General features: G+C 52.6%; 1 protein-coding gene across 3 annotated transcripts in view; it reads left to right on the top strand.

Moving 5' to 3' along the window:
• Positions 1–5,913: 5,913 nt before the first annotated feature.
• TBC1D9B (TBC1 domain family member 9B) overlaps positions 5,914–26,493 on the top strand; it is a 38,970-nt gene continuing 18,390 nt past the window's right edge. For 2 of the 3 annotated variants that reach the window (XM_045069355.1, XM_045069354.1), the window contains exons 1-7: positions 5,914–6,128; positions 9,327–9,437; positions 13,439–13,557; positions 17,122–17,350; positions 18,152–18,410; positions 19,160–19,367; positions 21,891–22,103. In XM_045069355.1, the coding sequence (XP_044925290.1) occupies positions 6,011–6,128; positions 9,327–9,437; positions 13,439–13,557; positions 17,122–17,350; positions 18,152–18,410; positions 19,160–19,367; positions 21,891–22,103 (1,257 nt within the window). In that variant the 5' untranslated portion in view covers positions 5,914–6,010. Of the gene's footprint in view, positions 6,129–6,636; positions 6,755–9,326; positions 9,438–13,438; positions 13,558–17,121; positions 17,351–18,151; positions 18,411–19,159; positions 19,368–21,890; positions 22,104–26,493 lie in introns of those variants that run through there. The other variant, XM_004759003.3, reaches the window with a different exon arrangement.

Here is a 26,493-nt window from a genome sequence, read left to right as displayed (position 1 = left end):
AAGCCGAGAAAAGCTGGAGAATGTCATTAGCCTTTTCTCAGCTGCAGTGGATCCTTAATCCCCTGCGACACAACTTCAAGGGGCCCCCACCCAGTGGAGTGCTGGCCCGAAACCAAGCTCATTTCCCACCAGTCCACCGTCATCCACTTGGGTGAGCAGGCATGCAGGGAAGACGCATTTCATGTCAGTCGGTCATCTGACAAGCCCAGCTGGCCTTCATCAGCAACCTATCCCCTAGGCGGACTATCACCCTCTCTCTCTCCAGCTCTCTTTAGACCTACTGGCAACTGTCAAACGCTACAGATGATTGTTCTGAGCTATATTTTTACAAATTTAACCCAACGCAAAGTGAATTCTAATATGTTTTCAGATTTATCCTTCATCCACAATTAAATCCAAGGGTATTCACACTGTGCGATATTAAAGGACTATTCTAGTGACCAGTAGGTACTGAGGGAGGTGTTTGTAAAAACAAAAGGTGGGGATGGGGGATAGGTAGACTCTTAACACCCAGGCCATTTCTTTCCCTTCACTCAAGTACACTGTTCCTAAGCAGGTTAACTGCCTACTGACTGCCAGCATGCTGTGTGGACCAAGTCACTAGCTGTGGCCAGTGTCAGGGTCCTAGCACCTTTACTGAGTGCCCCACCTGTAATGACACATACCGTCCTGGAGAGGGTGCTGTGTCCTTCGTCTCCCTGGTCAGCTGACCCAGCTGGAGGAGGGGCGCCCTTGGCTGGTGCTGGGGTCAGAATGGAAAGCTAAGTCTAAAACTGAGAATGAGAAGCAAGGTCCACTCGCAAGTGGCCATGAGTCTGTCTAAGGAAACCTGACCATTGCAATCACAGAAACAGGAAAAAGACCCCAAGCTAGGAAATAATATTTGGTACAGGGAACAGCCCTCACCTGCTAACAGTCCTGTTTCTGTGTGAGAGCAGGAGTTGGTCCAAAGCGCCGTAGGCTACACACATCACAATTGTTTTTGACCCTCAGCAGCTTTTGTATTCATCTAAAATATTCAAGTTACCCCTTTCACATTTGGGTCATTCACAGAGCTCCTCTCATTCTGAGTTTCTGCTAACTATGCACAACATCTCAGAGGATGGCATACAGAACTATTTTTCTAACCGTAGCACAGGTAATTTGGGGGTGGGGGAGGCTTGGGATATACTTAAATGTGGCAAATGACTTCCCTTCTACCTTGAGGGATGAAAGGGATACTATGCACTTGAATTTTCATTCACCAGTGGATAGCTTGTGCCAGAAAGAACACACATCAAATAGCCAAAAAAACAAAATTGATCACTTGCTTAGTTTAGGGGCTCACTGAAGGGGGGTTACCTTGTCTAGAAATACAGATACCTGCTAATAGAATGTAAGCTGATTTCTTGGCAAGCAGATCTTATAAGCCCTTTGAAATGTCCTGGGCAGCACAATGCCTAGGTCCATATGGTTAATGTAAGTATAATTAAGTAGTGAAATGGTATGGTCTATACCTACATGCTGATAGTGTATACCTGTATGTGTGGGGATTTGCTAATATAACCGTTCCAATAAAAACCTATTGACAAATCTGCTTTGGCCATATGGTAATCTGTATCTCCGAGGACTCCCTTGGTTGCAAGTGACAGAAACCCCACCCAAACTGTCTTGAGCAAAAGGGGACCTTAGTGGCTCCCAAAAGCTAAAATGCCAGGGCTGTCCTCACGTCCCTTGCGGCACAGGTTGGCCCTCAAACAAGGACACCAGGACACACTTGCTAGCTCCCCCCAGGGAGGCTCCAGGCTCAGGTGTAGGGTGGCAGTAGCACCATCAGCGTGGGAGCTGGGGTCCTGGAGGTAACCCAGACCGGAATGGGCATCTCCTTGAGCTGACTGGCTTGGTTGGAGGCCTGTGGCCCTCTCGCTGAACCAGCCACTGTGGTCACAGAACTGATGTGTGCCAGTGGCTGAGGCCAGCATGTGCTTCACTTCTGTAGCCATGGAGTGAATGTGGCTTTCCTGGAAAGATGGTAGCTGAGAGTTCTAAAGGTGGGGTTTCCTCAACAAAATCATGATGTACACAAAGAAGTGGATGCTGGGACAAAAGCAGCAAATGTCCAACATGTGTAGAAAAGAGTTGGTTCCCAAAAAGGTCTGGACATCGCTACCGTCTCTTCCACTCACTAGTATGAACTTGGCAGGTAATTTCTTCTGCCTGGATTTCAGTTGTATCGTCTCTCATGTAGGGATCATAAAATACCTCATAACGTTAACATGTGGAGATTAGAGTTTAAGGAATGTAAGAAGTAGGCTTAATATCACTTATCCAGTAAAAGTCTAGTATTTAGAATATATATGGGGCACCTGGGTGGCTCAGTTATTTAGGTGTCTGTCTTCAGCTTAGGTCATGATCCTGGAACCCCAGGATCCAGCCCCACATTGGGTTCCCTGCTCAACAGAGAGTCTACTTCTCCCTCTGCTCCTTACCCCACTTGTGCTCTCTGTCAAATAAATAAAATATTTTTTTAAAAATAGAATTACAAATAAATCTTATAATTCAACAATAAAAAGGCAACCCAATTGAAAAATGGGCAAAGCATATGAATAGGCATTTCTCTACTGAAGATATACAAATGACCATCAAGCACATGAAAAGATACCCAACATCATAAGTCATTAGGGAAAGGCAGATCTAAACCACATAAGATACTACTTCACTAAAGTGGCTGTGTTAAAAAAAAGATAAGCAATAACAAATGGAGATACGGAGAAACTGCAACCCTCAGCCATCACTGGTGGGAATGTGCAATGGTGCAGCAGCTTTGGAGAACAGTGTGGTGATTTCTCAAAAAGTTAAACATAAGGGCACCTGGGTGGCTCAGTTGGTTAAGCATCTGACTCTTGATCTCATTTCAGGTCTTGAACTCGGCTGTGAGTTCAAGCCCCATGTTGGGCTCCACACCAGGCATGGAACCTACTTAAAAAGAAAAAGAATTACACAGCTTTACCACAGGACCCAGCAGTTCCCCTCCTAGAAACATAGCCAAGAGAACTGAAAACATGTTCACACAAAAGCATTGTTCATAATTGCCAAAAAGGGGGAACAACTTAAATGTCCAACTGTGCACCTCAACACAAAGGGGAGTGTTTCTACAATGGAATATTTTTTTTAAAGATTTTATTTATTTATTTGTAAGAGAGAGAGTGAGAGCGAGCACAGGCAGACAGAGTGGAAGGCAGAGTCAGAGGGAGAAGCAGGCTCCCTGCGGAGCAAGTAGCCCGATGTGGGACTCGATCCCAGGACGCTGGGATCATGACCTGAGCCGAAGGCAGCTGCTTAACCAACTGAGCCACCCAGGTGTCCCTCTACAATGGAATATTATTCAGCCTTAAAAAGGAATGAGGACTGATACCTGCTGCAACATGAACATTGAACACATTCCAGTAAGTGGAAGAAACCAGACACAAAGGCCACATAGTGTGTATGATTTCATGTTTAGGACATGTCCAGAGTGGGCAAATCCAGAGAGACAGAAAGAGATTTATGGTTGCCAGGGGTGGAGGGGTTTGGGGAGTAGAAAGTGATTACTAATAGGTAAGAGGTTTCTTTTTCTTTAAGATTTTATTTATTTATTTGCCAGAGAGAGAGAGAGAGTGAGATCGATCACACAAGCAGGGGGAGCAGCAGGCAGAGCATGGAAAAGGGAGAATCGGGCTCCCTGACCGAGCAAGGATCCCCATGCAGGACTTCATCCCAGGACTCTAGGATCATGACCTGAGCTGAAGGCAGCAGCTTAACTGACTGAGCTACCCAGGCAGCCCTAAGAGGTTTCTTTTTGGAGTGATGGAATTAGTGGTAATGATTGCACAACTCTGTGAATATACTAATACTGAACTGTGCACTTTAAAGGATGAATTTTATGCAACATGAATTATATCTTAGAAGAAGGGGAAAAATAAAGTAGGCTTAGCACAGCCTAAGTGTTCAATGTTTGTTCTTTTCCTTCTTATAAAGCATAGTTATCAAAAGGTGGTCTCCACGTCAGCAGCATCAACATCACCTAGGAACTTGCTAGAAATGCAAACACTCTGAGGTGGGGCCCAACCATGTGTGTTTTACCAAGCCTTGTTTGATTCTGATGCACGCTCAAGCCTGAGAAAGAACAAAATAACCATTTACCACCTCCCAGGGTGTTAACAAGTACTCCAAATTCCTGAGGGTAGATTACTCCCCAAGAGCACACTATCAATGTAAGCTTCCAAGGCCTTAGGGGAAAAATGGCCTCTGCATTTCAATTCAGTCTCAAGCAATATTTCAGAGGACTTTTGATTACTCTGGCTGTCCACCATGAAAATGCCTACTTTACCTCCATCTATCATATTGGATTCTTGAATACCAGTGACAGAAACCCAATGGGCAGCCAGCTTATACTCCCGGGATGATCCCAAAGTGCCCCTTTCCCTCTGCCCTCCTTCGGGGTCCTGGCAGGCTCAGGCCAGCAGCCTGATCCTGCCACCCAACTGGCCCGTGGACATTCTGGATTGCCCCAGAGGGAGTTCACAGCTCCCCCTTTCCCTCAAAAGGGTCAGTGTTGGGGGTTTAGCGCTAGGAGAGCAGGGACCCCCATCCCCGGGGGTGGTGGTAGTGGTGAATCCTGCCCTTGATGAAGTTCTAGAACCTAGGTGAGGTTCGGTGGGCTGAGGTCCAGAGCCGATGACCAAGAAAGAATTCTTGAGACATCTTTGGTGCAAAATGATGGTTTATTAAAGCCCGGGGACAGGACCCGTGGGCAGGAAGAGCTGCTGCCCAGGGTTGTGAGGGATGGCAGATTATGTACCCTGCGGTTGGGGGAAGGTGAGGGGAAAGGAGGTTTCAATGGAGTTTTCATATGCTAAAGAGGGCCTACAAGGTGCCAGGATGTCCCAGGCCTACCGGAGGCCTTGCCTTAGCAGCTGGATAATTGTTGTCTTTAGACCAGCCATTAACACTAAGATAATTGGGAGACTTTTTGGTGGGTTGTTGCAATCCTGCTATCAATCGTCTTTGTTAGTGAGATTTAGAACATTTGTAAACCAAGGGAGACTCCTGTCTAGCAGGATTGTGAGCTCTGCAAGTTAACTATTTGCTTATTGTTCATGGCAGTCATGGCTGCCTGAGGGATGCTACACTAGGACAGAGGGAGAGCGGATGGAGAGGGGGGTGCAAGGCGCCAGCTTTTGCTTTGTCTTCAGCCAGCCCCGTGCTCCCTCATCACCCTTGCCTATGCAAAAAAACCCAAAGTCCCAGGGCCAGCCCTGTCCCCGAACCCTACACCACCCAGCCCCAGCGTCCCCATCTGTCAGGTAAGTGGACTGCAGGGATTTCTGAGGATCCTGCCAGCTTCGGCGCTCCGGGCGGTTCTCCTAGTCTCTGGCCCGAGTGTCAGAACTCTGAGAATGACGACAATCTTTTCCACCCGTCCCCAGCAGCCCTTTGCAAAGTCAACACGCCCTGGGGTGCACAGCATAATCAGCCGAAAGTGTTTTTGCAAAGGCTGTTTCTTTACATTTCCTCTGTCCCCACAAGCCCCTGGACTGGTTTTCACAAAACGCCAGGGGCCCGGCTCTCTGCACGACCCGTTCCTCTGGCCTGGGCACTCAGCCATTCTGGCCCGTGTCCTCGGGGCTGGCCGGTCGCTCCTAGATGAGTCTGCAGCAGCCGGGCCTGGGCGAGAGGGCGGTGGACACCGCCGGGCCACGCCAGCCAGGCACTGGAGGCCGGGGGCGGGGCGAGGGGTACGAAGGGGCGGGAGCGGGGGGGTTGGGGCGGGCGGGGCGGGCGGGGGGGGGGGAGGGAGGTGCGCGCGCCCGGCGGGCCCGGAACCTGCGTGTGTTGATCCGCGCGTCCGCCAGGGGGCGTCGCCCGCTCGGCCCGCCCGCCCCGCCCCGCCTGCTCGGCTCCCGCGGCGGCGGCGACGGCGGCGGCGGCGGTGGCGGCGGCGGCGGCGCTTCCGCCTGGCCGGCCTCGGCCCGGTGGGAGCGGCCCCACGATGTGGCTGGGCCCGGAGGAGGTGCTGGTGGCCAACGCTCTGTGGGTGACGGAGCGGGCCAACCCATTCTTCGTGCTGCAGCGGCGCCGCGGCCACGGCAAGGGTGGCGGCCTCACGGGTGAGGGGCGCGCGGCGGTCGGGCCTGTGGCGGCGGGCCGGGCGGGGAGGACGCGCCGGCGTTGGCGGGGGGCCGGGACGGGCGCGGGGCGCAGCTGGGGAGGGCCGAGGGGGTGTCTTCGAGGCAGTGGGGGGGGACGGGGCTGCGGCCAGGAGGCGGGGGCGGGGGCGCGCGGGGGGCGCGGGCCTAGGACCCGGGGAAGGCGAAGGTGCCGTCTTTGGGAGGGGGTGGGTGACTTCGGCTGACCCAGGGCGCCCAGGGGAAGGCTGGCAGCGGCCTCTGCCCGGACGCGGCGCCCGTGAGCTCCCCGGGGCTTAGCCCAGGCGCGTGCAGCCTCTTGGAGTGGGATTCATAGCTGAAAGGCGGCGACGCCTCCTCGGGCTTCGTCCTCTGCCTCTGTTTCCCCAAGTGCCTCTGAGCGGCCAAGTGACAGAAGCACACATTCTCTTTTGCCTCTTTCCTTCCCCCCAAAATTGCCCTTTGAGCGAGATCAGAGGTCCCCCGAGCTGCTGCTGGCCTCAGCCTCCATCCTTCCAGTCGATCTCTCCTCGGCCACTTTTCCTGCTTCTTGGTGACCTGGAGCGGCAGACGCAGGCCGTGCCTAATTACCAGAGTCGGCTGTTCTGGTGAGCCAGCCAGGGTGCCCTTTTGTCCACCTGGGCAGTACCGGTAACAGTGGACAGGCACCTCATGAAGTCGTGTGACACCTGGGATCCAGGGAAGGCCCATGGGGTGTGCCATCTGCAGGTGTGGTCTGAGGTCCCTCCTGCTCCAAGCCCGTTGTGGCTGCACCCACCCCCCTACCCCACCCCCCAGCACTGAGCTGGGGCAGACTGGGGGCCAGACCAGTCAGTGGCCCACTGTGGCCGTGCAAAACTGCAGGCGCATCTTACAAGTTACCAACAGCAATTTCTGTGAAACATCCTGATTTGAAACATGAGCAGTGAAGACAGTCCTGCCAGATGCAGGCAGAAGTTTCCCATGGATGTCCTCTGCCACCCTCTCTGGAGCCACACCTCCTAATGTGGAAGACACAGTCCCTTTCCTAAAAAAACTGTTCCCTTCACTGCCTGGGGCTGCCTCTCCACAGCCTCAGCAATCCCGAGAGCCAGGGCTAGACCTGCATCCTGGACTCGCTGCTCAGCGGAGGTGAGACAGCAGCCCCTCTGGACAGTCTGAACAGTGGTCAGCCTCAGAAGCTACTGCAAGCCAGGGCAGGAAGACGAGGCATAGTGCCCAGAACCTTTTGTTTCGTTGCACCAGCATACCAGTATGTCCAGTCTGGTCAGTGTGCTCCCACCGGCTTGTTCGGTTTTCTGTGCTTCTGAGGATCATCTCAGAGGGTGGCTGGGACCCTCTGTGCACAAAAGGCCCTTCCCACCTCACGCATCTCTCTGTGTCTGCCAGGATGGAGGCCAGGCCTCCCCTACCCCACCCCAGGAACCACTCCTTCAACTTCCCATTCCAGTTAGGTTTGGTGAGTCCTGCTCAGGCCTCTGCCTGGCCTTCCCTGTGCCATCATAGGCATCATGGCCTCCTGAACCCCATCTTCCCCAAGGAAGGAACAGTTAGGGATATGGTTTTGTTCAGGATGGCTTTGAAAAACAGATGCGAGCCTGGATCCTTCAGTGAAGAATCTGAGTGTAAGAGGGGCCTGGGTGGCTCAGTCAGCTAAGCGTCTGCCTTTGGCTCCAGTTGTGATCCTGGGGTCCTGGGATCGAGCTTCACATCAGGCTCCTTGCACAGTGGGGAGCCTGCTTCTCCCTCTGCCTGCTGCTTCCCCTGCTTGTGCTCTCTCTCTCTCTGTCAAATAAATAAATAAAATCTTAAAAAAAAAAAAAAGGGGGGTGGGGGAGAAGAAGGAGGAAGAGTCTGAGTATGATGAGATGGTCTGCCCACAAAAAAGCTTTCAGGTCTCGAAACATGGATATGCCAACAGAATAAGCATTGAAATAAAGTTTCCAAGACCAGAAGAGAAACCCCAACAGGAGCCATGAAAAAAGTTTATTCCACACACTGGTAAAGCTTGAATATATGCCACTTTAACAACTATGTAGAGAGACATTTTAGAACATTTTAGTAAAATAGGCAAGATTACAGGCTCCTAACTTGGGTGTATGCGATGGGTACCTTCTTTTGTAATCAGTAATTTTTTTTTGTTCAAGACTGGGGAGGGGAAAAATAATTAAAAATGGAATATGAAATGAAAGTGTTATATTCAAGTTAATGCAATCAGTAAAAATTATTCTGACATCAACAGGAAAATGGTAACAGACTATTTCCAGAGCATACCAAATGCAGCACTTCATCAAAGAGGAAAACATAAATTCCAAATAGGAACAGTGAACACATTTTCAGAGAGCTTGATAATTCACTTAACAAAGAGGAGAGAATCAAACACAGCGGTAAAAGGCAGACACCTCTGATTTGTTGGGGAGATCGTGTCATTGACAAAGGCTGTACGTGAGGAGAAGGAAAATCTGAAATGTCCTAACATTCTTCAGAGGTGGAAAACACTGGATAAGTGTTTTCCCAAATTGGACAGTCTTAAAAATTGCTGTGTCCTCTTCAGTCATGATTTTTGAAGCCACAAGGAACTTCCTTAACACTTCCCAGAATAAAAATTTGTGATTACTTGGCGGAGAAAAAACTACATTATCTTCTGTTATTGATAACGGAAATTTTTGGCCAAAAATGTCGGGGAAATGTACCTTAAGAGATGTGTCTGGAAGTTAATAAAACACACTGTACTCTTTGTCTGGATTTTGTGATATCCGTGGTGTTGTTTTTGTCTTTAATTTGCGACAGTTGTACTTTCTCATCTTTGAGAATTTTTTAAAAATTTTTGAAAAAAATATTTAAAATAAATTTAAAAATTAAAGAACAACCTAATTTTTCCTAAAAAGGGCCTTCCAGAATGGTTTAAGCTTATAAAGAAGGCCCCCTAAAACCTGCCTCAGCCCCTGCCTCCAAGTGTTTGTGAGTCTGGGGATGAGCAGAAGCTGCCAGGAAGAAGTGGGAGGGGATTTTTCCATAGGCCTTAGAGGAAAAAGAAGTCCTTTGGTGGATGGGGGAGGTGCCAGCTGTGTCTCCGTCTGGGCTGGGGCATCGAGGGCGGTGCCACCATTTTGGGCAGCCTCCAGGGCTCAGCTGTGAGTGTGGCCCTCCCTCACCCTCTTCTCTCTGCTCTGCCCCCAGGTCTTCTTGTGGGCACCCTGGACGTGGTATTGGACTCCAGTGCCCGCGTGGCCCCTTACCGAATCCTGCACCAGACCCAGGACTCGCAGGTCTACTGGACAGTGGCGTGTGGTAGGTGCTGGGTAGGGCCTGCTGTGGACGAGTAGGGGGACCCCGGGAGGAAGGGGACACAGCCTGCATTCCTGGGCTGGATGTTGCCTCTGGAGAACCCAGTGCTGCCTTTCCTTCAGCCCACGTGGCCAGGCCGGCATCCTGCTTAGGAAGGCAGCTCAGATGGTGATGGGCACCCTGTGGACAGTCATGGAAATGTGCAATGAGCATCTTGAGTCGCCCGACACTCGGGTTCCCAGCCCAAGGGGGACAATACATCCTTCTGCCTTCTAGCAGTTGTCAGATGATAAAACAGGGGTCCTTTCTGCGGTCTTTGGGCCATACTTTGGGCATTTTATAGGTTTTGTGGGTGGTTTTGCTGTTGCCAGTGGCCCCAAGTGGGGTGCCAAGGTACCAGTTGTGTCCCTCAGCACAAACGTGGTAATGGGCCCCATGGAGAGAGGACATGTATTTGGGGGGCTCCGTTCAGGCCTGAGTTACAGCTGGTGCCGCTGGTCTCAAGTGTGATGGGAGGGAATTAATATATATGAAATAAGGTGCCTTTAAAGAGAAGGCTGCCTGAAACAGTCATGGACTAATCGGTTGGTGGAGACGTTGTATGACCCCAGGTTTTCAGGAGCATAGCCCTCCCCACAGCTCCCCTGGGATCCGTCCCGGCCTGTTCCATGTTCCAGGAGACGTGATGGAATGCAGCTGCTGCCAATAATGACAGCGGTGGCTGTCCTCCCGGGCAGAGACACACACCACCCTGCCAGGGTCTGGGAAGAGGTCCCTGTCAGCCTGTACTGGCCTTGCTGAGGTCACTTGGACACATTCACGGATACACTCAGATAGCACTTCCTGCAGGCCAGGCACTTAGCAAATCTCTCAAGAATTCCAGAAGGTGGAACGTTGGCGGAGGGGGGGATTCTATTTTGAAGATGAGGAAGCAGTGGCCCTGAGGGGGTTAGGAGGCCTGAGAAAGGTGACGAGCATCCACAGCTGGGATCCTGGCTTTGGAAGTCAGCCTCCTCCATGGTTGGGGGTGGGTCTGAATGGAGGTGCCCTTTCCCCTGTGTATGAATCCAAGTCTGGGTTTGCCCACAGCCAAGTGGGGCATGGCAGGACCCTGTTACTCCTGGTTCCAGAGCCTGCAGGAGAGAGGGGTTTCCAGGGGGTGGGGCCCAGGGAGATTGGTGTGTGCCTGGGCTAGAGCGAGAGACGTGAGTCTAAAATGGGCCCTTGAGATTTTCCTCTGTCTCCCTGATGTTCTTTGTCAGGGAACAGGTCTGGAGGCAGTGAGGGAGGTGGGAGGCCACACTGGAGAGCCTTAGTCCTTAGCCTCAGGCCACACGCTCCCAGCTGCTGCGGCTTCTATCAGGCCTCCCAGCCTTGCCCTGACCTCTACTGGGCACGCCCCTCCCCTCCAGCTCTGCCAAACCAGGTTTGGTCATGCCTACACCTGCCCAGTGAATCCCGACTCCTTAGCCTGCCCCTGAAGACCTTTCGGGATCAGCCCGCCTCCATTCCTGTCCTCCCCTCAGCCTGTAGCCAGGTCTGAGCCTGCAGACAGACACTCACGGGACCTGAAGTTCCCAGCCACACCTGTCCTGGTCCCTGTGCCTGGTGCCCCCCTACATCCACCTACCTACCACTCTGTTGAGACCCCGCCCAGGTGTCAGCTCATATGGAAAACCAGATTCCCCAGACCCAAACATCCATCTTTCCTTCTTGCTCCCCTGGACTCACCGTGTCTTTACCAGCATCTCATACACTGCAGGCTCACGGGCTCTCCCACTCCATTCACAGCTCTCTTTAGGCAGCCTCGGTTAGGATCGTGCTTTGCTTACTTCCCAGCTCTGTGACACTGGGCCACTTACTTAACCTCTCTGTGCCTCAGTTTCTTCCTGTGAAATGAAAATAATGGCCCTGTCTCCAAGATTCTCTAAGAAATAAACAAGAGACATCACGAAAAGGTCTGAAAGCCAAAATAGGACTTTATAATAATTAGCAGTTACATTCTTTATAGTCTTTGAATCTAACACACAGAGATGGCATAGTTTGTGTTCAGTTAGTGCTAAATGAAGACTGAGTTGCTGCTAACTAATAATTCTTTTAAATGCACACAGATCCACACGAGTAGTGTGGACAAGATTTCTTCTGTTTGAGGTTGCCAGGAACGCGAGTGTAAAAGAGAATGACACGCTTGAGTTGCATTGCTTGCAGATTTAACTTCCCAATTCAAACGTGGGATCTTGGCAGAAGAAGAGGGAAACCCCTTCTCCCAGCAGCTAGACCTTGGCCTTTGTACACCAGGGAAAAGAGGCCACATGAGAAGCCCAAAGAAAAATGGGGGGAAAGGTCATTTATGGATGATTGAAGGGGCTTGCCAGGGTCCCGTTGATTGTGTGTTGTGGCTCGCTGTAAGTCATATGATCCTGGGTTTTAAAGGTTTTATTTATTTATTTGACAGAGAGAGATCACAAGTAGGCATAGAGGCAGGCAGAGAAAGAGAGGAGGAAGCAGGCTCCCTGCTGAGCAGAGAGCCCGATGTGGGACTCAATTCCAGGACCCTGAGATTATGACCTGAGCCGAAGGCAGTGGCTTAACCCACTGAGCCACCCAGGTGCCTGATCCTGGGTTTTAATCGCCTTCACAGAGGCAGCCTCACGCTGGCCCACAGGGGAGGGGGAGGGCCCTAATTCAGAATGGTTATAGAGTAGTGAGCGCCTTGGGTAAAGGTAAAGAAACAATTAACCCTCACCAAGACACAGCTGGGCTGTGATATGTGCCAGAGCAATAAGCAAGTGCCCTGGACAGGGGAGATGGTGGCGACCAACTCGACCTGGCCAGGGTGGGCTCAGGAGTCTCCAGCAGGTGGAAGTGTTGCCAGATAGGGAAGGAAGGGCTACCTGAGAATCAGGCAGCCTAGCAAAAATGTCTGTGGTCCACAGCTGTGTTGATCTTGTGTCTTTGCTCTGGCTCCCTCCATGTGACATATGTCACAGGGGATCAGCTGGGCCTTCTTGGCACTCTCAGTCCATAGATTGTCCCACCCCGGGTCAGCTGGGAGGAGGCAGGGCCCTCTCCCTTCTTCTTGTGTTCACTTCTTCAGAAAACAGCTCTTGAGTGCAAAGGCCCCTGCCAGGCACAAGCAAAACCCCAGAGAGGCAGGGGAAGGCAGGCCAGGCAGAGACTTCCCTCACCCTTTGCTTCTCCTCCAGGGGTCCCTTTTCCTAGTTCCGGGGGTGGGGGCAGAGAAAACAGCCACCCCGCCCTTTGGGAGTTGTGGTGAACTGCCCTCTCTGAGTTTTTCCATTACCAGTAGACTTGCTATGCCCCGCAGGGCCCCTTCCTAAGGAGCACAGGACCACCTCCGAGGCGGGACAGACACAGGGGCCCAGCCAGAAGCTGACGGGGTCAGGCTTCCTGGAGGAGGCAGAAGCAGGGCTGGGATGTGAGCAGGGATGGTGAGGAGAGGCTGCAGGCGAAGACCTGGGTGGCTGCATCTGGCTTCAGAGATGGGGTGAGAGCCTCTAGAATGCGCAGCAGGAGACTAGCCAGCCAGGGGGCTGGAGTCCTACAAGAAGGAACTGTCTGGAGGACTTCAGTCCTTTACACCAAGTCTGTGTCTGGTTAGTCCCCTGCATACCAGAGACCACAGGAAATCCTTTATCCTGAAGGAAAATCGTGACAACCTAGCAGACCCACAGACCTACAGACTGCTTCTGGAAGGGCATATGGGGAATAGTGGCCACTCTTTTGTGGTGTTAGGGGAGGTGCAGGCCTTACCTTGCACATGACTGCCATTCTGCCCGAGTTATTTTCGCGTTCACTGGGACCATTCATGACTACTGTCATGTACCCATACAGAACACTGGAGGAAGGAAAAGAGAAAGCAGCCTCAAGATTATAGTCTCTTGGGTAGAGCAAATTAGGTCATCCATGTTAGCCACTGAACTTGTGTTTAAGGCCTGGTGAGTGTAATGATTTTCCTCTTTACTCCACCAAACCTCCCCCAGGTTCTTCCCGCAGAGAGATCACCAAACACTGGGAATGGCTGGAAAATAACTTACTCCAGACGCTGTCCATCTTCGACAATGAGGAAGACATCACCACCTTTGTCAAGGGCAAGATCCACGTAAGGTCCACCTTTTCCACTTCTGGTTCCCATGCCCGGCTCGAGGCGGGCAGTGTTGGCCTGTGTCATCTCATTTACTCATCAGACAGCGTGGTGTGGCCCTCATTTCCCTTTAATATCTGCAAAGGCAACCGTGTGCTCCCATTCTGCTCCAGGAAGGGGCGTTTGATTGAACTCATTGCCAGGCAGAGCCTCCCCTCTCGGGGCGGCCCGGTGCCAGCCTGCACTTAGCCAAGACTTTCTGTCCTCTGCAGAGGATCTTAGAGCAAGCAGGGGGCATGCATTGCTGACGGTCAGTCCCGTGGCTCACAGAACAGGGAAATGCTAGAAGTACCAGGCTAGCTGGAGGTACATTTCACTTAGGAAATTACAACTGCGTGAGCCTCTGATGCAGCTCAGAGGCTTGCCTGGTGTTGGTCCCACAGCATAGGCACATGTGTAGGTCGACACATGGGTCCCAGGATGCTCCCTGCAGTGCTGGCAGCAGAAACGTACCTCCAGGCTGAGGCGGGGAGGGGAAGTGGCCACAGTCCATTCCGCAGAGCCAGAGCCGAGTGGCTTGCTGGCCTGGCATTTATCGAGCACTTCCTACCGAGTCCTGCACCCAGCTCATCCAGTTCAGTCACATGCGGTACACTGCATGGGGTGTGTTACAGTAGTAAAAACTGGAGCTGTGTGTCAAAACCCACAGGGATGCTTCAGCTTCTCTTCAGGGGCTCATTCATGTGGTAACGAGCCTCTACCTGAGCACACGGGCCTGTGCGTTGTCGTCTTTCTGTCCTGTGATTTTGCCTTAGATTAGGTTTCTTGGAGGGCTCTTACTGGGTCCAAGTTTAGCCATGCAGGGTTGCTTTGGGAAGGTCTCCATATCTTCATTATTCCAGAACCTTCTAGACGCAGGCAGACGGCACGAGCTCCTTGGCTCTTCCTTGTGCATTTTGAGGCTCCAAGCAGGACCCACATCACCTTTGTAGCTCCACGAGAAAAGGCAAGGAGAGCAGAGGCAAGTCTCCCTTCTCCCAGTGAGCAAGCTGGGCAAGAATAATAATAATAATAAAGCAACATTATTGTATGCTTCTTGCATGCCAGACCCAAACAAAGTCACCAACAGAATGAAGAAAAAATTTCTCCATGACGCATGGCTTAAAGAAGAAATGCGTGTTAGAAAACATTTAGAGGGGTGCCTGGGTGGCTCAGTGGGTTAAGCCTCTGCCTTCGGCTCAGGTCATGATCTCAGGGTCCTGGGATTGAGCCCCGCATCGGGCTCTCTGCTCAGCCGGAAGCCTGCTTCCTCCTCTCTCTCTGCCTGCCTCTCTGCCTACTTGTGATCTCTGTCTGTCAAATAAATAAAATCTTTAAAAAAAAAAAAAAAAGAAAAGAAAACATTTAGAACTGAATGATCCTCAGAATGCCATGGCATCTCCAAATTTGTAGGCTGCAGCAAAAGGAGGACACAGCGGGACATTCGAAGGCTTAAATCTTGGGAGGAGAAGAGAGGGTGGAATTTCATGACCCAAGCTCAGCAAATTCAGTAAGTTAGCGTGTCTAAGCCCAGAATGAGGAAATCTGAAGGAATTAGTAAAGGGCAGAAGTTAACTCCGTAGGAAACGAGAGAACAGTGCAGAAAGATAACAGGTCCAGGGAATGACCTAAGACATAAGCAGACTTGTGGCAAATGGGATGCAGGACCAAAGCGGGAAGCCTCAAACGAGCAAGGTTGGGAGGGAACTAGGAGGAGCACCTATAAAAAGCAGAGTTTTAGGGACGCCTGGGTGGCTCAGTTGGTTGAGCAGCTGCCTTCGGCTCGGGTCATGATCCCAGCGTCCTGGGATCGAGTTCCACATCGGGCTCCTTGCTCGGCTGGGAGCCTGCTTCTCCCTCCGCCTCTGCGGCCTCTCTGCCTGCCTGTGCTTGCTCTCTCCCTCTCTCTCTCTGATAAATAAATAAAATTTTTTTTAAAAAGTTTAAAAAAAAAAGAAAAGCAGAGTTTTAGAAAAGAGAAAAATGCCATGAACAGCTTCGAGCCAGGAAATCCAAGAGTTTAGACAACAAGGATACTTTCTCACAATAGGATGCATTCATTTCCATTACTGCTTGACACAAGTTCCCATACGCTTCAGGCCCCACACAGGTCCGTTAGCTGGGAGTTCTGGAAGTCAGCAGAATTCAGCAGGTCTCAGCTAAACGCCAGGTGTGGGCAGATGGGGCTCCTTCCAGAGGCTCAGGGCGGGGAGGACCTGTTTCCCCACCAGTTCTTTTACAGGGCTGCCGGTCTTCCTCAGTTCTGAGCCCCTTCCCTCGTCTGCATGCCAGCAGCATGGCACCCTAGATCACGTTCTCTCTCTCCCCACTCCTGTCCTCTCATTCCCTCCACGGCTCTGACCCTCCTGTGTCTTGACAAGGACCCTGGTGATGATATACTGGGCTCACCTGAATCATCCAGGGCCTTCTCCCTGGGTCAGAATACATACGTTAGTACATCCGCAGAGCAGGAGAGGTCAGCCCCTCTACGCCCTGCTTCGGGGTCCCAGCTACGGGGAGAAGGGAAGAGGGAGCTTCCGACTGAGACCCAGGAAGGTGACTGATGCAGCAGGGTGTGGGTGAAGGCCCATCCTCACTCCACTGGTGGACCTGCTTCCCTAGCCTCCCAGCAAGTGGAACTGAGCGCAGCAGAAGACAAAGGTGGGGCCTTAGTAACAAGGCAGGTGCTTTGCAACCTCTGGCCCTCACCCAGGCCCCTGGCAATCCGCCCTGCCTCTGGATGGAGGGGCAAGAAGCCACCATGAGGCATGGTGGGAGCAGTAGGCCAGGCCCCAAACACTCGCCTTGAATTACCTTCATTTATTGAGGAATCATCCTCCTGGAAAATTTGCAGGTATGTTTTGAGCCAAGGGTGCTAAGAACATCTTTTACCTCAAGAGGTCTTGGGCTGGCTCTGTGGCCCAGGTGATACCTCTGGGCATCCTGAGACCAGGGAAGATGCCAGCAGAGCACAGCATGGATATGTCCTGAGCTGGGAGGGGCCTGCAGCTGGTCTGGGGGTGGGGTCAAGAAGCAGGAGCGCCTGGTATATTGAGGGAGTGGGGAGAAAGTTAAAGAAATACAGAGCATCCTTTTCAAGAGAAAAGCACTTCACAGAACGTTGCCGCAACTGGATGCCATTTGGGTAAAGAAAGAGGGAAAGAGAAAACCATGTGTTTGCGCAAAGGAACGTTGGTGCCCGCATGTCGGAAGGGAACCATTAGAGTGGGCAAGAGGGAGGCTCCATGTTTACTGAAAACACTGTTGTACTCGGTGTTTTTTACCACATTATTAAATTTTCCAGAAAGTTTACATAGAAATAAATGTTTATTTGAAGAGTCCCTACTTCTGGTCAGCCATGCTGGAGGGATTATCAGCTCAAGGGTTGAGGGAACCTGCCTGGCATCTGTCCCACCACGTGCCTCAGCCTCGCCAGCCTGTGGCCCTGAGGCCAGCGTCCAGGAGTCCTGGGTTGAGGCACCTGCCCCCCCGCCTCCCCCACTGCCAGGGCCTGCCAGAATCAGTTCCCTTTTCCCCCTGCAGGGCATCATCGCAGAAGAGAACAAGAACCTGCAGCCGCAGGGAGATGAGGACCCTGGGAAGTTCAAGGAGGCTGAGCTGAAGATGCGGAAGCAGTTCGGGATGCCCGAAGGGGAGAAGCTGGTCAACTACTATTCCTGCAGCTACTGGAAGGGCCGTGTGCCCCGGCAGGGCTGGCTCTACCTGAGCGTCAACCACCTGTGCTTCTACTCATTCCTGCTGGGGAAGGAAGGTGAGTGGCCCCAAGAACCCTGCCCCCCAGCCGTCCCCGCCTCTCCCACCCGCCGGAGCTCCTGAGTGGCTTTCCCCCGAAATGGCCCCCTGATATTCTGTACCCACAAACCACCCTCCTCCCCAGAGGGTCTCCCCGAAACTCAGTGCACTTCCGTAGTTCACAGCAAGGAGGCCCCGACCTGAGGCAGGCAGGCACCTGGCCCACCTGCACCTACCAAATGGGTTCTTCCCAGAATGACGGGTCAGGGGCTCTCTGCTCTCCTTGAAGTCAGAACATTCTAGGTCCGCTGCCATCCCCGAGCGGCAGAATGTGGTGGAAGGGCCTTGCTGGGGGAAGCCCTGGCCTCGGGGCAGCCACACCACCCCCAGAAAGAGCTCCCAGGGCTTCAGCGCTTCCGAGCACAGCGAGGCCTTGCCCCACTGTGCACACACCTGTGCACACACCCTTCCCCTGCCCTCCTCCTACCTGGCACCTCCTCACGGGGCAGAGTCCCCTTTGGCTCACCTTCCTGTGCCCTTTGTCACCCCTCAGCCATTTGTGGGGCAGATATTCCTCAGGATGTTCTCAGGGTGGGGTGCTAGTTTGGCCGGGGGTCCAGAGGAGACCCCTATGGCTCAGGCCCTCCTTGCAGGAACCCCCGTCCCAGCACAGCCAGGTTCAGGCATGGGGGAGGGGCAGGGGCCCCACTACGGTCCGTGATACCCTCGGGTACGGTTCTCCTGGTGGGTTTCAGGCGCCGGAGCTGTTCCACTCTCTGGCCCATGTGACCCACCAGCCTGTGTCCCTGCTGGTGTCCAGTGAGCCTGGTGGTGCAGTGGGTGGACGTCACGAGGCTGGAGAAGAATGCCACTCTGCTCTTCCCTGAGAGCATCCGTGTGGACACACGGGACCAGGAGCTCTTCTTCTCTATGTTCCTCAACATTGGTGAGACCTTCAAGCTCATGGAGCAGCTGGCCAACCTGGCCATGCGGCAGCTGCTGGACAGCGAGGGCTTCTTGGAGGAGAAGGCGCTGCCCCGGCCCACCCGGCCACACAGAAACATCTCAGCTCTGAAGCGGTGCGCAGCCCCCTTGGGTGGGAGGGCCCAGAAAGGGCTGGTTGCCCATAGTTACAGGAGGGCACCATCCAAGGACGTCACTCTCCTTATGCCAGTGACGGGGTGCTTTTAGAACCTTCCAGAAAGGAAACGAGCAAGGACTAGGACTTGACAGTGTCCATCAGGCTGTGCCCGCCAGGCCCTGCTCAGGCGGCCAGCAGCCCCTGTGGCACTGGGGGGAGAGATGCTTACAAGGAAAGAGCCACCAAGTGGGCCAAGAGCAGGGTGCCAGGTGGCCACCTCTCAAGGTCATCAGGCAGGCGTGCCTTGGTGTCCATCCGTAGTACCACAGGTTTGAGCTCAGGAGGTGCTCATCTGGGTGTCTCCATGGGGCCAGGTCTTCCGTGGTGGGAGCAGCAGCCTCAGGGCAGAGGCACGGATAGGTGTGGGGTGCCTCTAGGCCCTGGGCCCCGTCTGCCCTCAGCACCTAGCAGGTGACTTGTCAAATCCTGTCAAGCTTCTGGCTGTCCTCCAGAGCCCTCGGGGCTCCAGGGCGTGCTGTTTGCTGACCAATCTCTGCTGGTCTTACAGATGTGTATTGTGGTATCTGGCCATCTGCCAAGTGTGTTCCATTGAACTCTGAGATCCCTGGGCATGACTTGCTCACGGGAGGACCCCAAAGAGCCCAATCCCACATGGCAGCCCCCTTGCAGGCCCACTGGCCCTGACTACTCTCCCCTTCCTTCTCTTACCCTGCCGTGCTTCCCCAGAGACCTGGACGCCCGAGCCAAGAACGAGTGCTACCGGGCCACATTCCGGCTGCCCAGGGATGAGCGCCTGGATGGCCACACAGGCTGTACCCTGTGGACCCCGTTCAACAAGCTGCACATCCCTGGCCAGATGTTCATCTCCAGCAACTACATCTGCTTTGCCAGCAAGGAGGAGGACGCCTGCCACCTCATCATACCCCTGCGGGAGGTGAGCCCCCAGCCCCCTCAGCCAGCTCTCTCCTGACTCCCCGGGACACCTGGTGGGGGTTGCCAACCCAGGCAGCCCTCTGGGGTTTGGTGGTGGGCACGTGGGGAGCACATAGTGAGTCAGCAGCTTCCCTGAGCCCCTGCCTCATGTCAGGCCCCTCCAGGCATGGGGTGAGCTGGATTCTCCCCTGGGGGTCACCTCTCCTTGTGGGGAGACAGGCTGGGGTCTGGCATGCCAGGAGAGCTCAACTAACTTGAGGAAAGACATGTGCCTCCCCTATCAGATCCCAGAGGCTTCCTGTGGGGGAGTGTCCCCGAGTCCTGCCTTCCTGGCCCAGCAGTTGGACTTTAGCAAAGCCCCACTTTGGCTGGACTGGGAGGACTTTGACCCTGACCAGCCCCACCATGTCACTCTCAGAGGCCACCTCACTGTTCCTCTCCCGAAACTTGTCTTGGCTGTGACTCAGACTCCAGCAGGGCTGCTGGAAGTCCACTCTCACCTGTGAGGTTGGGGATGGCTCTCAACTTGTCAGCTCTTACCTGTCAGGGATGGGGACAGATCTCACCAGTCACAGGCAGGAGTCAGCTGTCACCTGTCCCAGGGGTCGGCTCTCACCAGTCACAGGTAGGGGACAGCTCTCACTTGTAGCAGGAAGGGGGTCAGCTCTAACCTGTCATTCTTTCCTCAGGTTTCTTAGGCTTCCACAGTGACCTTGATGGAAGCAAGGCCATTTGTCCTATGCCACAATGAGGGGTGTGGACAGTGAGGGAGAGGGCTCCCGCCCAGATGAGAAGCACTGACAGACCACCCCCCAACCCGAAGGTCCCCAGGCCTCCCTTTTCCTTAATGGCCCAGCAGGGAAGATTGGCTGTTCAGCTCTGTGAAGCACAGCGAGGTGCTTAAGTTATAATCTAAATCACAGTATCCTGATTTTATTATTTTTTTTAAAGATTTTATTTATTTATTTGACAGAGAGAGATCACAAGTAGGCAGAGAGGCAGGCAGAGAGAGAGGAAGGGAAGCAGGCTCCCTGCTGAGCAGAGAGCCCAATGTGGGGCTTGATCCCAGGACCCTGGGATCATGACCTGAGCTGAAGGCAGAGGCTTTAACCCACTGAGCCACCCAGGCGCCCTCAGTATCTTGATTTTATTAACGACCTGGAGTGATGAGATTTCCCCTTGCATTTACAAAGCCCTCCAGTTGTAGGTACAGTGGTGATAGGTATGGGGTCAGTGAGAGGGGGTTCCTGTGTGCTGCCTCGTTTTCCCCAGGGAAGTCTAAGGCACAGGACTGGAAAGAGCCACAGCTCTAGAAGCTCCTGGCTGAGGGCTCAGGGCACCCCTGACCCTACATCTCCTGTTCCTGCTGGGCCATGAGTCTGTCCTGGGCCAAGGCCTGGGTGGGTGCAGAGGTCTCCGTAGTCCTCAGCTCTGTTTCTCCTGATGACCCTGCCGTTTCTGATGGCAGAGAGCTCTGGCTGAGGCAGGGAGCAGGACTAACTTGGGCTCTGGCCTTGGGACTGAGGCCTGATGCTGATAATCCTTAGTGTGCCCACCAGGAGCCTTCCCAGGGCCTCCCCCTCAGAGCAGGCTCCACACCCACCTCCCACGGGCTCTGGACATCACGCCCCCCAGATGTGCTCTTCTCATCGCCGCCTAGGGAACCAGCATTCCTTCCATCCATCCGCTCAGCTGAAAAGCAGGAGCTGGCCTGGATGCTGACCTGGCCTTGTTCCCACGCTCCACCCGTAGCACATCCCTTTCCCACAGCTGCCCCCCACCCAGGAGGGTGCTACCTGCCCCTGCCTCCTCTAGTTCCCCTACCCTGACAGCAGCCCGTGGAATTCAGAACATCAGTCAGCACCTCTTGGTGCCCGGCTGTGACCTGTGCACCTTCAGTGAACCATTGGCCCCTTAGATCTCAGCTCCCATGCATGCAGACCTGTGCACACACACACACACCTGCACACACCCAGGTGCCGCACCCCTGCTCACTCTTGCACCAGCTTCTCCAGCATGTCCTTGTCGGTCAGGCCAGCCCCTGCATGTCTGTTGTCTGTCTGCCCCCTCTGGGCTGCAGGCTATGCAGAGGCATCCCATGAAAGCCCCTTCTGCAACCCCCATGCCTGTGATGCTGTGCACATGTCTCAAGGTTAGAGCCAGGCCTCGGGCTGCACCTGTCGGCCTATGCCATGGCAGCCCATGCTTAGGCCCGTGCATGGGCAGGGCTGCTCCCCGTGCTTCAGAGAATAACTGGATGTCTCTGGGAAGCCAAATGGACTGGCAGCAGGGCTGGCGAGCTCACCTCGCCCATCCATGGGGGCACACCAGGCTGTACATGCACATGACTTGCTCACAGTTGCCCAGTGGCAAGCAGCAGACTCAACACAGGAACACAGTGGGGCCCAACCAGTGCCCCTGGCCCAGACACAACCATGGGAGGCCACTGTGCTCCCACGTGCACAGAGCCAATCAGCTTCCCGTCCCCAGACACTGACACCCGGTGCTTAATTTGCCTTTTCAGGTGACCATTGTCGAAAAAGCTGACAGCTCCAGTGTCCTGCCCAGCCCTCTGTCCATCAGCACCAAGAGCAAAATGACCTTCCTATTCGCCAACCTGAAAGACCGTGATTTCTTAGTGCAGAGGATCTCTGACTTCCTCCAGAAGATGCCGTCCAAGCAGCCAGGAGGCAGCAGCGGGGGAAGGAAAGCCAGCACCACGGACGCGGCCCTAGAGGTCAGGGGGTCCCCGGGAGCGCTGGGCTGGGGTGGTCAGAGCCAGGAAAAGAGACCGGGCAGCCATCAGCCTCCATGCTGCTGCCTGCCATGGGCCTCAGGTGGGAGGACTCCCTCTGGGTGCAGGATGGTGAGCCTAAGCTAGCCTGACTCAGGTGTTCTAGCTATACCTGTCTCTGCCCCTGCAGTCCTCCCTAAGTGTCACCCGCCCAGCTCAAACCCCATCCATGTAAGAAACCACCTCTGGCTTGACCAGCCAACCTCATGTCCATCTGTTAGGAACTTCTGCCACACTGTTGAGGCCTAGCCAGCTTGGGTTTATTTACTGGTATTTCTCTTGTCAATCTTGAACCTTTCAGGGATTTTCACAGGGAAAGATTTTTTTCTTTTCTTTTCTTTTTTTTTTTTAGTTTTCTTTGGCGGGCTGGGGAGACATCCTTTTTGAAGACTTAACTTCAATGTCATTATTATGCCAATGAAATTAACAGTAATTCCGTGAATCAAATACAGTTGACCTTTGAACAATGCAAAGGTAAGGGGTGCCAACCCCTCACACAGTCAGAAATCCACATAGAACTTGTGACTCCTCCAGACTTAACTACTAACAGCCCACGCTGGACTGGAAGCCTTACTAAGCATTAGCAGTTGATTAACCTGGATTTGGTATATTACATGTATTATATATCGTATTCTTACAATAGCAAAAAGAATGAGATTAAGGAAATCATAAGAGAAGGAAGACACATTTACAGCACTGTGTTTATCCAAAACAGGGGGCCTGCGCGCTCAGAACTGGGCTGCTTAAAGGTAGCAGTACTTGTGTTCACATTTCCACAAACGCAGGCCTACTTTTTACCAGTTGAGCACCATTGGCCTTGAAATGCACATAGGTCATATGTAGGCATCTGATATGTCTTTCAAATTCCTTTTGAAATTTTTGGAGATGTTTGTTCTCTCTCTCTCTTTCTTCTTGCAGTATTTTATGGAAGGAACGGGTTCATTTGTGCTGTAGAGGGCCTCACGGTCTGGTTCTTCCTGACAGCATCTCTCTGGAGGCGTTTAGCATGTTTCTCAGTCTTTGTCTCCTGTAGGTTGGTGGTTGAATAGCAAAACCCAGATCAGATTTAGATTCACTTTTTTGTGCGTTTAGGGGGCAGGTCTGCTTGTAGGTGGGCTTGAGGAGCTATATCCAACACCCTCTCTTCTTGTCACATGCTGTTTCCAACCCCTGATGGGCTTTGCATAGATGTGGTAATTCATCAGGGGTTGCAAGAGGGCAGCAGTCTGCTGGTGTCAGTCCTTCTGTTTATGAGCTGGAATCCGTCCCTAGGCAGAATCCCCCTCATCAACTACTTCACTACTTGAGGCACAATTCACCTAGGAAAGGCAGAGGAAATCTTTTATCCCTGCTTTTACTCACCAGTTATTAGAATGAGGAGCTGCATTTCTAGTATCCTCCAAACGTGATCAAGTCACTTGTGATGTTCAGTTTGTGGTATAATTGTGAACTTAGAGATTTAGGCAGTGTGATGTGCTTCGGTCCATAACAGTGATTACCCTCGTGTCCATCTGGGACTAGAGGGAGCTCGCTGAGGTTGGCACAGCTGTGGCCATATCTAATCACTTCCTGGTATGACAAGGTATGTGTGCTGTGGGTCAGTCTGAGTTTGTGAAACCACTTCATGAGTAGAAGAGTCCTTATAAAGATCCACATAGCTGGCTTCTCTGGAAAAATCAGTGTTGGCATTACGGGGTCCACATTCCCTCCGGGTGGCATTGGACCTGAGCGGTGGCACGTGCCTGACAGCTCCCCAAAGCCCCACCTGGTCTGGCCCATGGAGGCCTTTGTATTTTCTATCCCTATGGTCAACGCTCAGTAAGCTGTTAAGTAGGTAGGGAAGGGATGCAGAGGGGCCAGATAGACTGTTCACTAGAGACATTGAGAACGGTCTCTTACAGGAAGGTAGGCTTGACCTGGGATTTCAAGAGAGTGAGTTTAGGTTGGGTGAAAAGGGACACAAGCAAGAATGTTGAGGTCTTCAGGAGGCCCAACACGACAAATGACAGGGCCCACCAGACCAGAGTAAGCACAGACCCTGGGTCCCTTCTAAACGCTCACCATTCACCCAACATAGTTTTGGGTTGTTTTTTTTTTTTTTTTAAGATTTTATTTATTTATTTTGAGAGAGAGAGCACAAGCAGTGGTTGGGATGGGGAACAGAGGGAGAGGGACAAGCAGACTCTGCGCTGAGTGGGGAGACTGATATGAGGCTCATTCCCATGACCCAGAGATCACAACCTGAGCTGAAACCAAGAGTCGGATGCTTAACCCACTGAACTACCCAGGCACCCTCTGTTAACGTGTTTTTACTGCATCTTCCCAGGCACTGGGAATAGAGCAGCAAACAGATTAGACAGAGCTTGTATTCTAGTGAGAGAGACAGACAGTAAGCAAACATCTGAAATACGGCAGGTGGTAATAAGATCTATGGATAAAAATAGAACAGGATAAAGGGATTGGGAAACAGAGGGGCTCCGATCAAGCTTGAAAGAAGCAAGGGAACAAGCCATGAAGTACCTGGGGGAGGGGCGTTGGAGGCAGAGGGAAAAGCAGGTGCAAAGGCCCAGAGGTGGGACTGGGCTTGGCACCGGCTACAGAGGCGAGCAAAGGCCAGTGTGGAAGGTGAGGTCAAAGAGGAAGCAGGAAGCCCGAGCACAGAAGCCTGTAGGCCTTGTGGGCACTTTAGCTCTGATTCTGAGATGGGAAGCCACTGGGGACTTCTGGCCAGAGCGACAGGATCTGTGTGTGCTTTCATAGAGTGAGTCTGGCCTGTCAGATTGGGAACAGGTTAGAGGCGCAGCTACTCTGTACGGAAACCACATGCGGCTCTGGAGCCCTTGGATCTCAGTAACTTTCTATAGTAATTCCATGTCATAGTAAGCGTATATTGGCTCTAGCAGATCAAATGAAATCGGTTACTTAAAACTCATCTCACCAGTTTCTCTCCTGCATTTTAACGTGGCTGTTAGAACACGTTAAATTACATATGCTTTTCTCATTCTTCTTTTTTCTTTTAAAGATTTTATTTATTTAAGACAGACAGAGACAGAGATAGTAAGAGAGACTACAAGCAGGGAGGAGAGGGAGAATCGGGCTCCCCACTGAGCAGGGAGCCCAGAGCAGGGCTCAATCCCAGGACGCTGGGATCACAACCTGAGCCAAAGGCAGATCCCCAGCCGGCTGAATCACCCATGCTGCTCCCATCCTGTTTCTCTTGGGCAGTGCTAGGCTCAAGAGGGGTCTGGGTAAAAGCAGACAGGAGTTGAAGGCTGCTCAAGTAATCAGGACGTGGAATGATAGAGCCTTGGTTAAGGGTAGCAGCAGAGGCGCTCAGGAGAAGTGATCAAATTCAGGAGGTCTTTTTTTTTTTTTTTTTTTTTAATTGTGGTAAAAGACACGTAACCTAAAACTCGCCATCTTACCCTTTTTGAAGTGTACAGTTCAGTGGCGTGATGTCCATTCACTTCTTGTGCAGTGCGCCCACCACCACCGTCCGTCCCCAGCACTCTTTCCATCTTGCAGAACTGAAACACTATCCCCGGTCCCCCTCCCCTCTGCCCCTGGGAACCACCACTCCCCTTTCCACTTCTATGACTCTGACCACTCTAGGGGCCTCATAGAAGAGGAATCCTATGGTATCCTTCCGTGGTTGGCTGATCTTATTAGTGTCACGTCTTCAAGGCTCGTCCTCGTGATGGCAATGTCAGAATTTCCTCCCTTTTTAAGGCTGAATAATATCCCATTGTAGATGTATACCATATTTGTTTTTCCATTCACCCTTTTTTTTTTTTTTTTAAAAAGAGAGAGAGTGTGTGAGCGGGAGCCTTAGGTGGGGGTAGAGGGAAAGAGAGAATCTAAGTAGGCTCCACATTTAGCATGGAGCCCAATGCGGGCCTTGATCTTATAAACCTGAGATCATGACCTGAGCTGAAATCAGGAGTCTGACGCTAAACCCACTGAGCCACCCAGGCAGCAGCTGTCCCTCTTTCGATGGACTCTTGGGTTGCTTCTGTCTTTGGGCTATTTTATAATGCTGCTGCGAATGTAGGTGTACATGTATCTCTTTAAGACCCTGCTTTCAGTTCTGAGAGGGAGATACGGGGAAGTGGAATTGCTGAGAAGAGGTCAGTGGGTAATTCAGTGTTGAGTATTTTGAGGAATTTCCACACCTTTCTCCACAGCAGCAGCATCATTTTATGCTCCCACCAGCAATGCACAAGGGTTCCAGTTCCTCCCCATCCTTGCCAATGCTGGTTACCTTCCAGGTTTTTTATAGTAACCATTTTAATGGGTGTAAAGTGGTATGTCACTGTGGTTTTGATTTGTGTTT

This window comes from Mustela putorius, unplaced genomic scaffold (assembly GCF_011764305.1).
Source record: "Mustela putorius furo isolate JIRA1106 unplaced genomic scaffold, ASM1176430v1.1 tig00003923_pilon_pilon_pilon, whole genome shotgun sequence".
Taxonomy (NCBI): Eukaryota; Metazoa; Chordata; class Mammalia; order Carnivora; family Mustelidae; genus Mustela; species Mustela putorius.
Note: the sequence above shows the minus strand (reverse complement) of the source record. Positions and strands in the feature narration are given on the sequence as shown.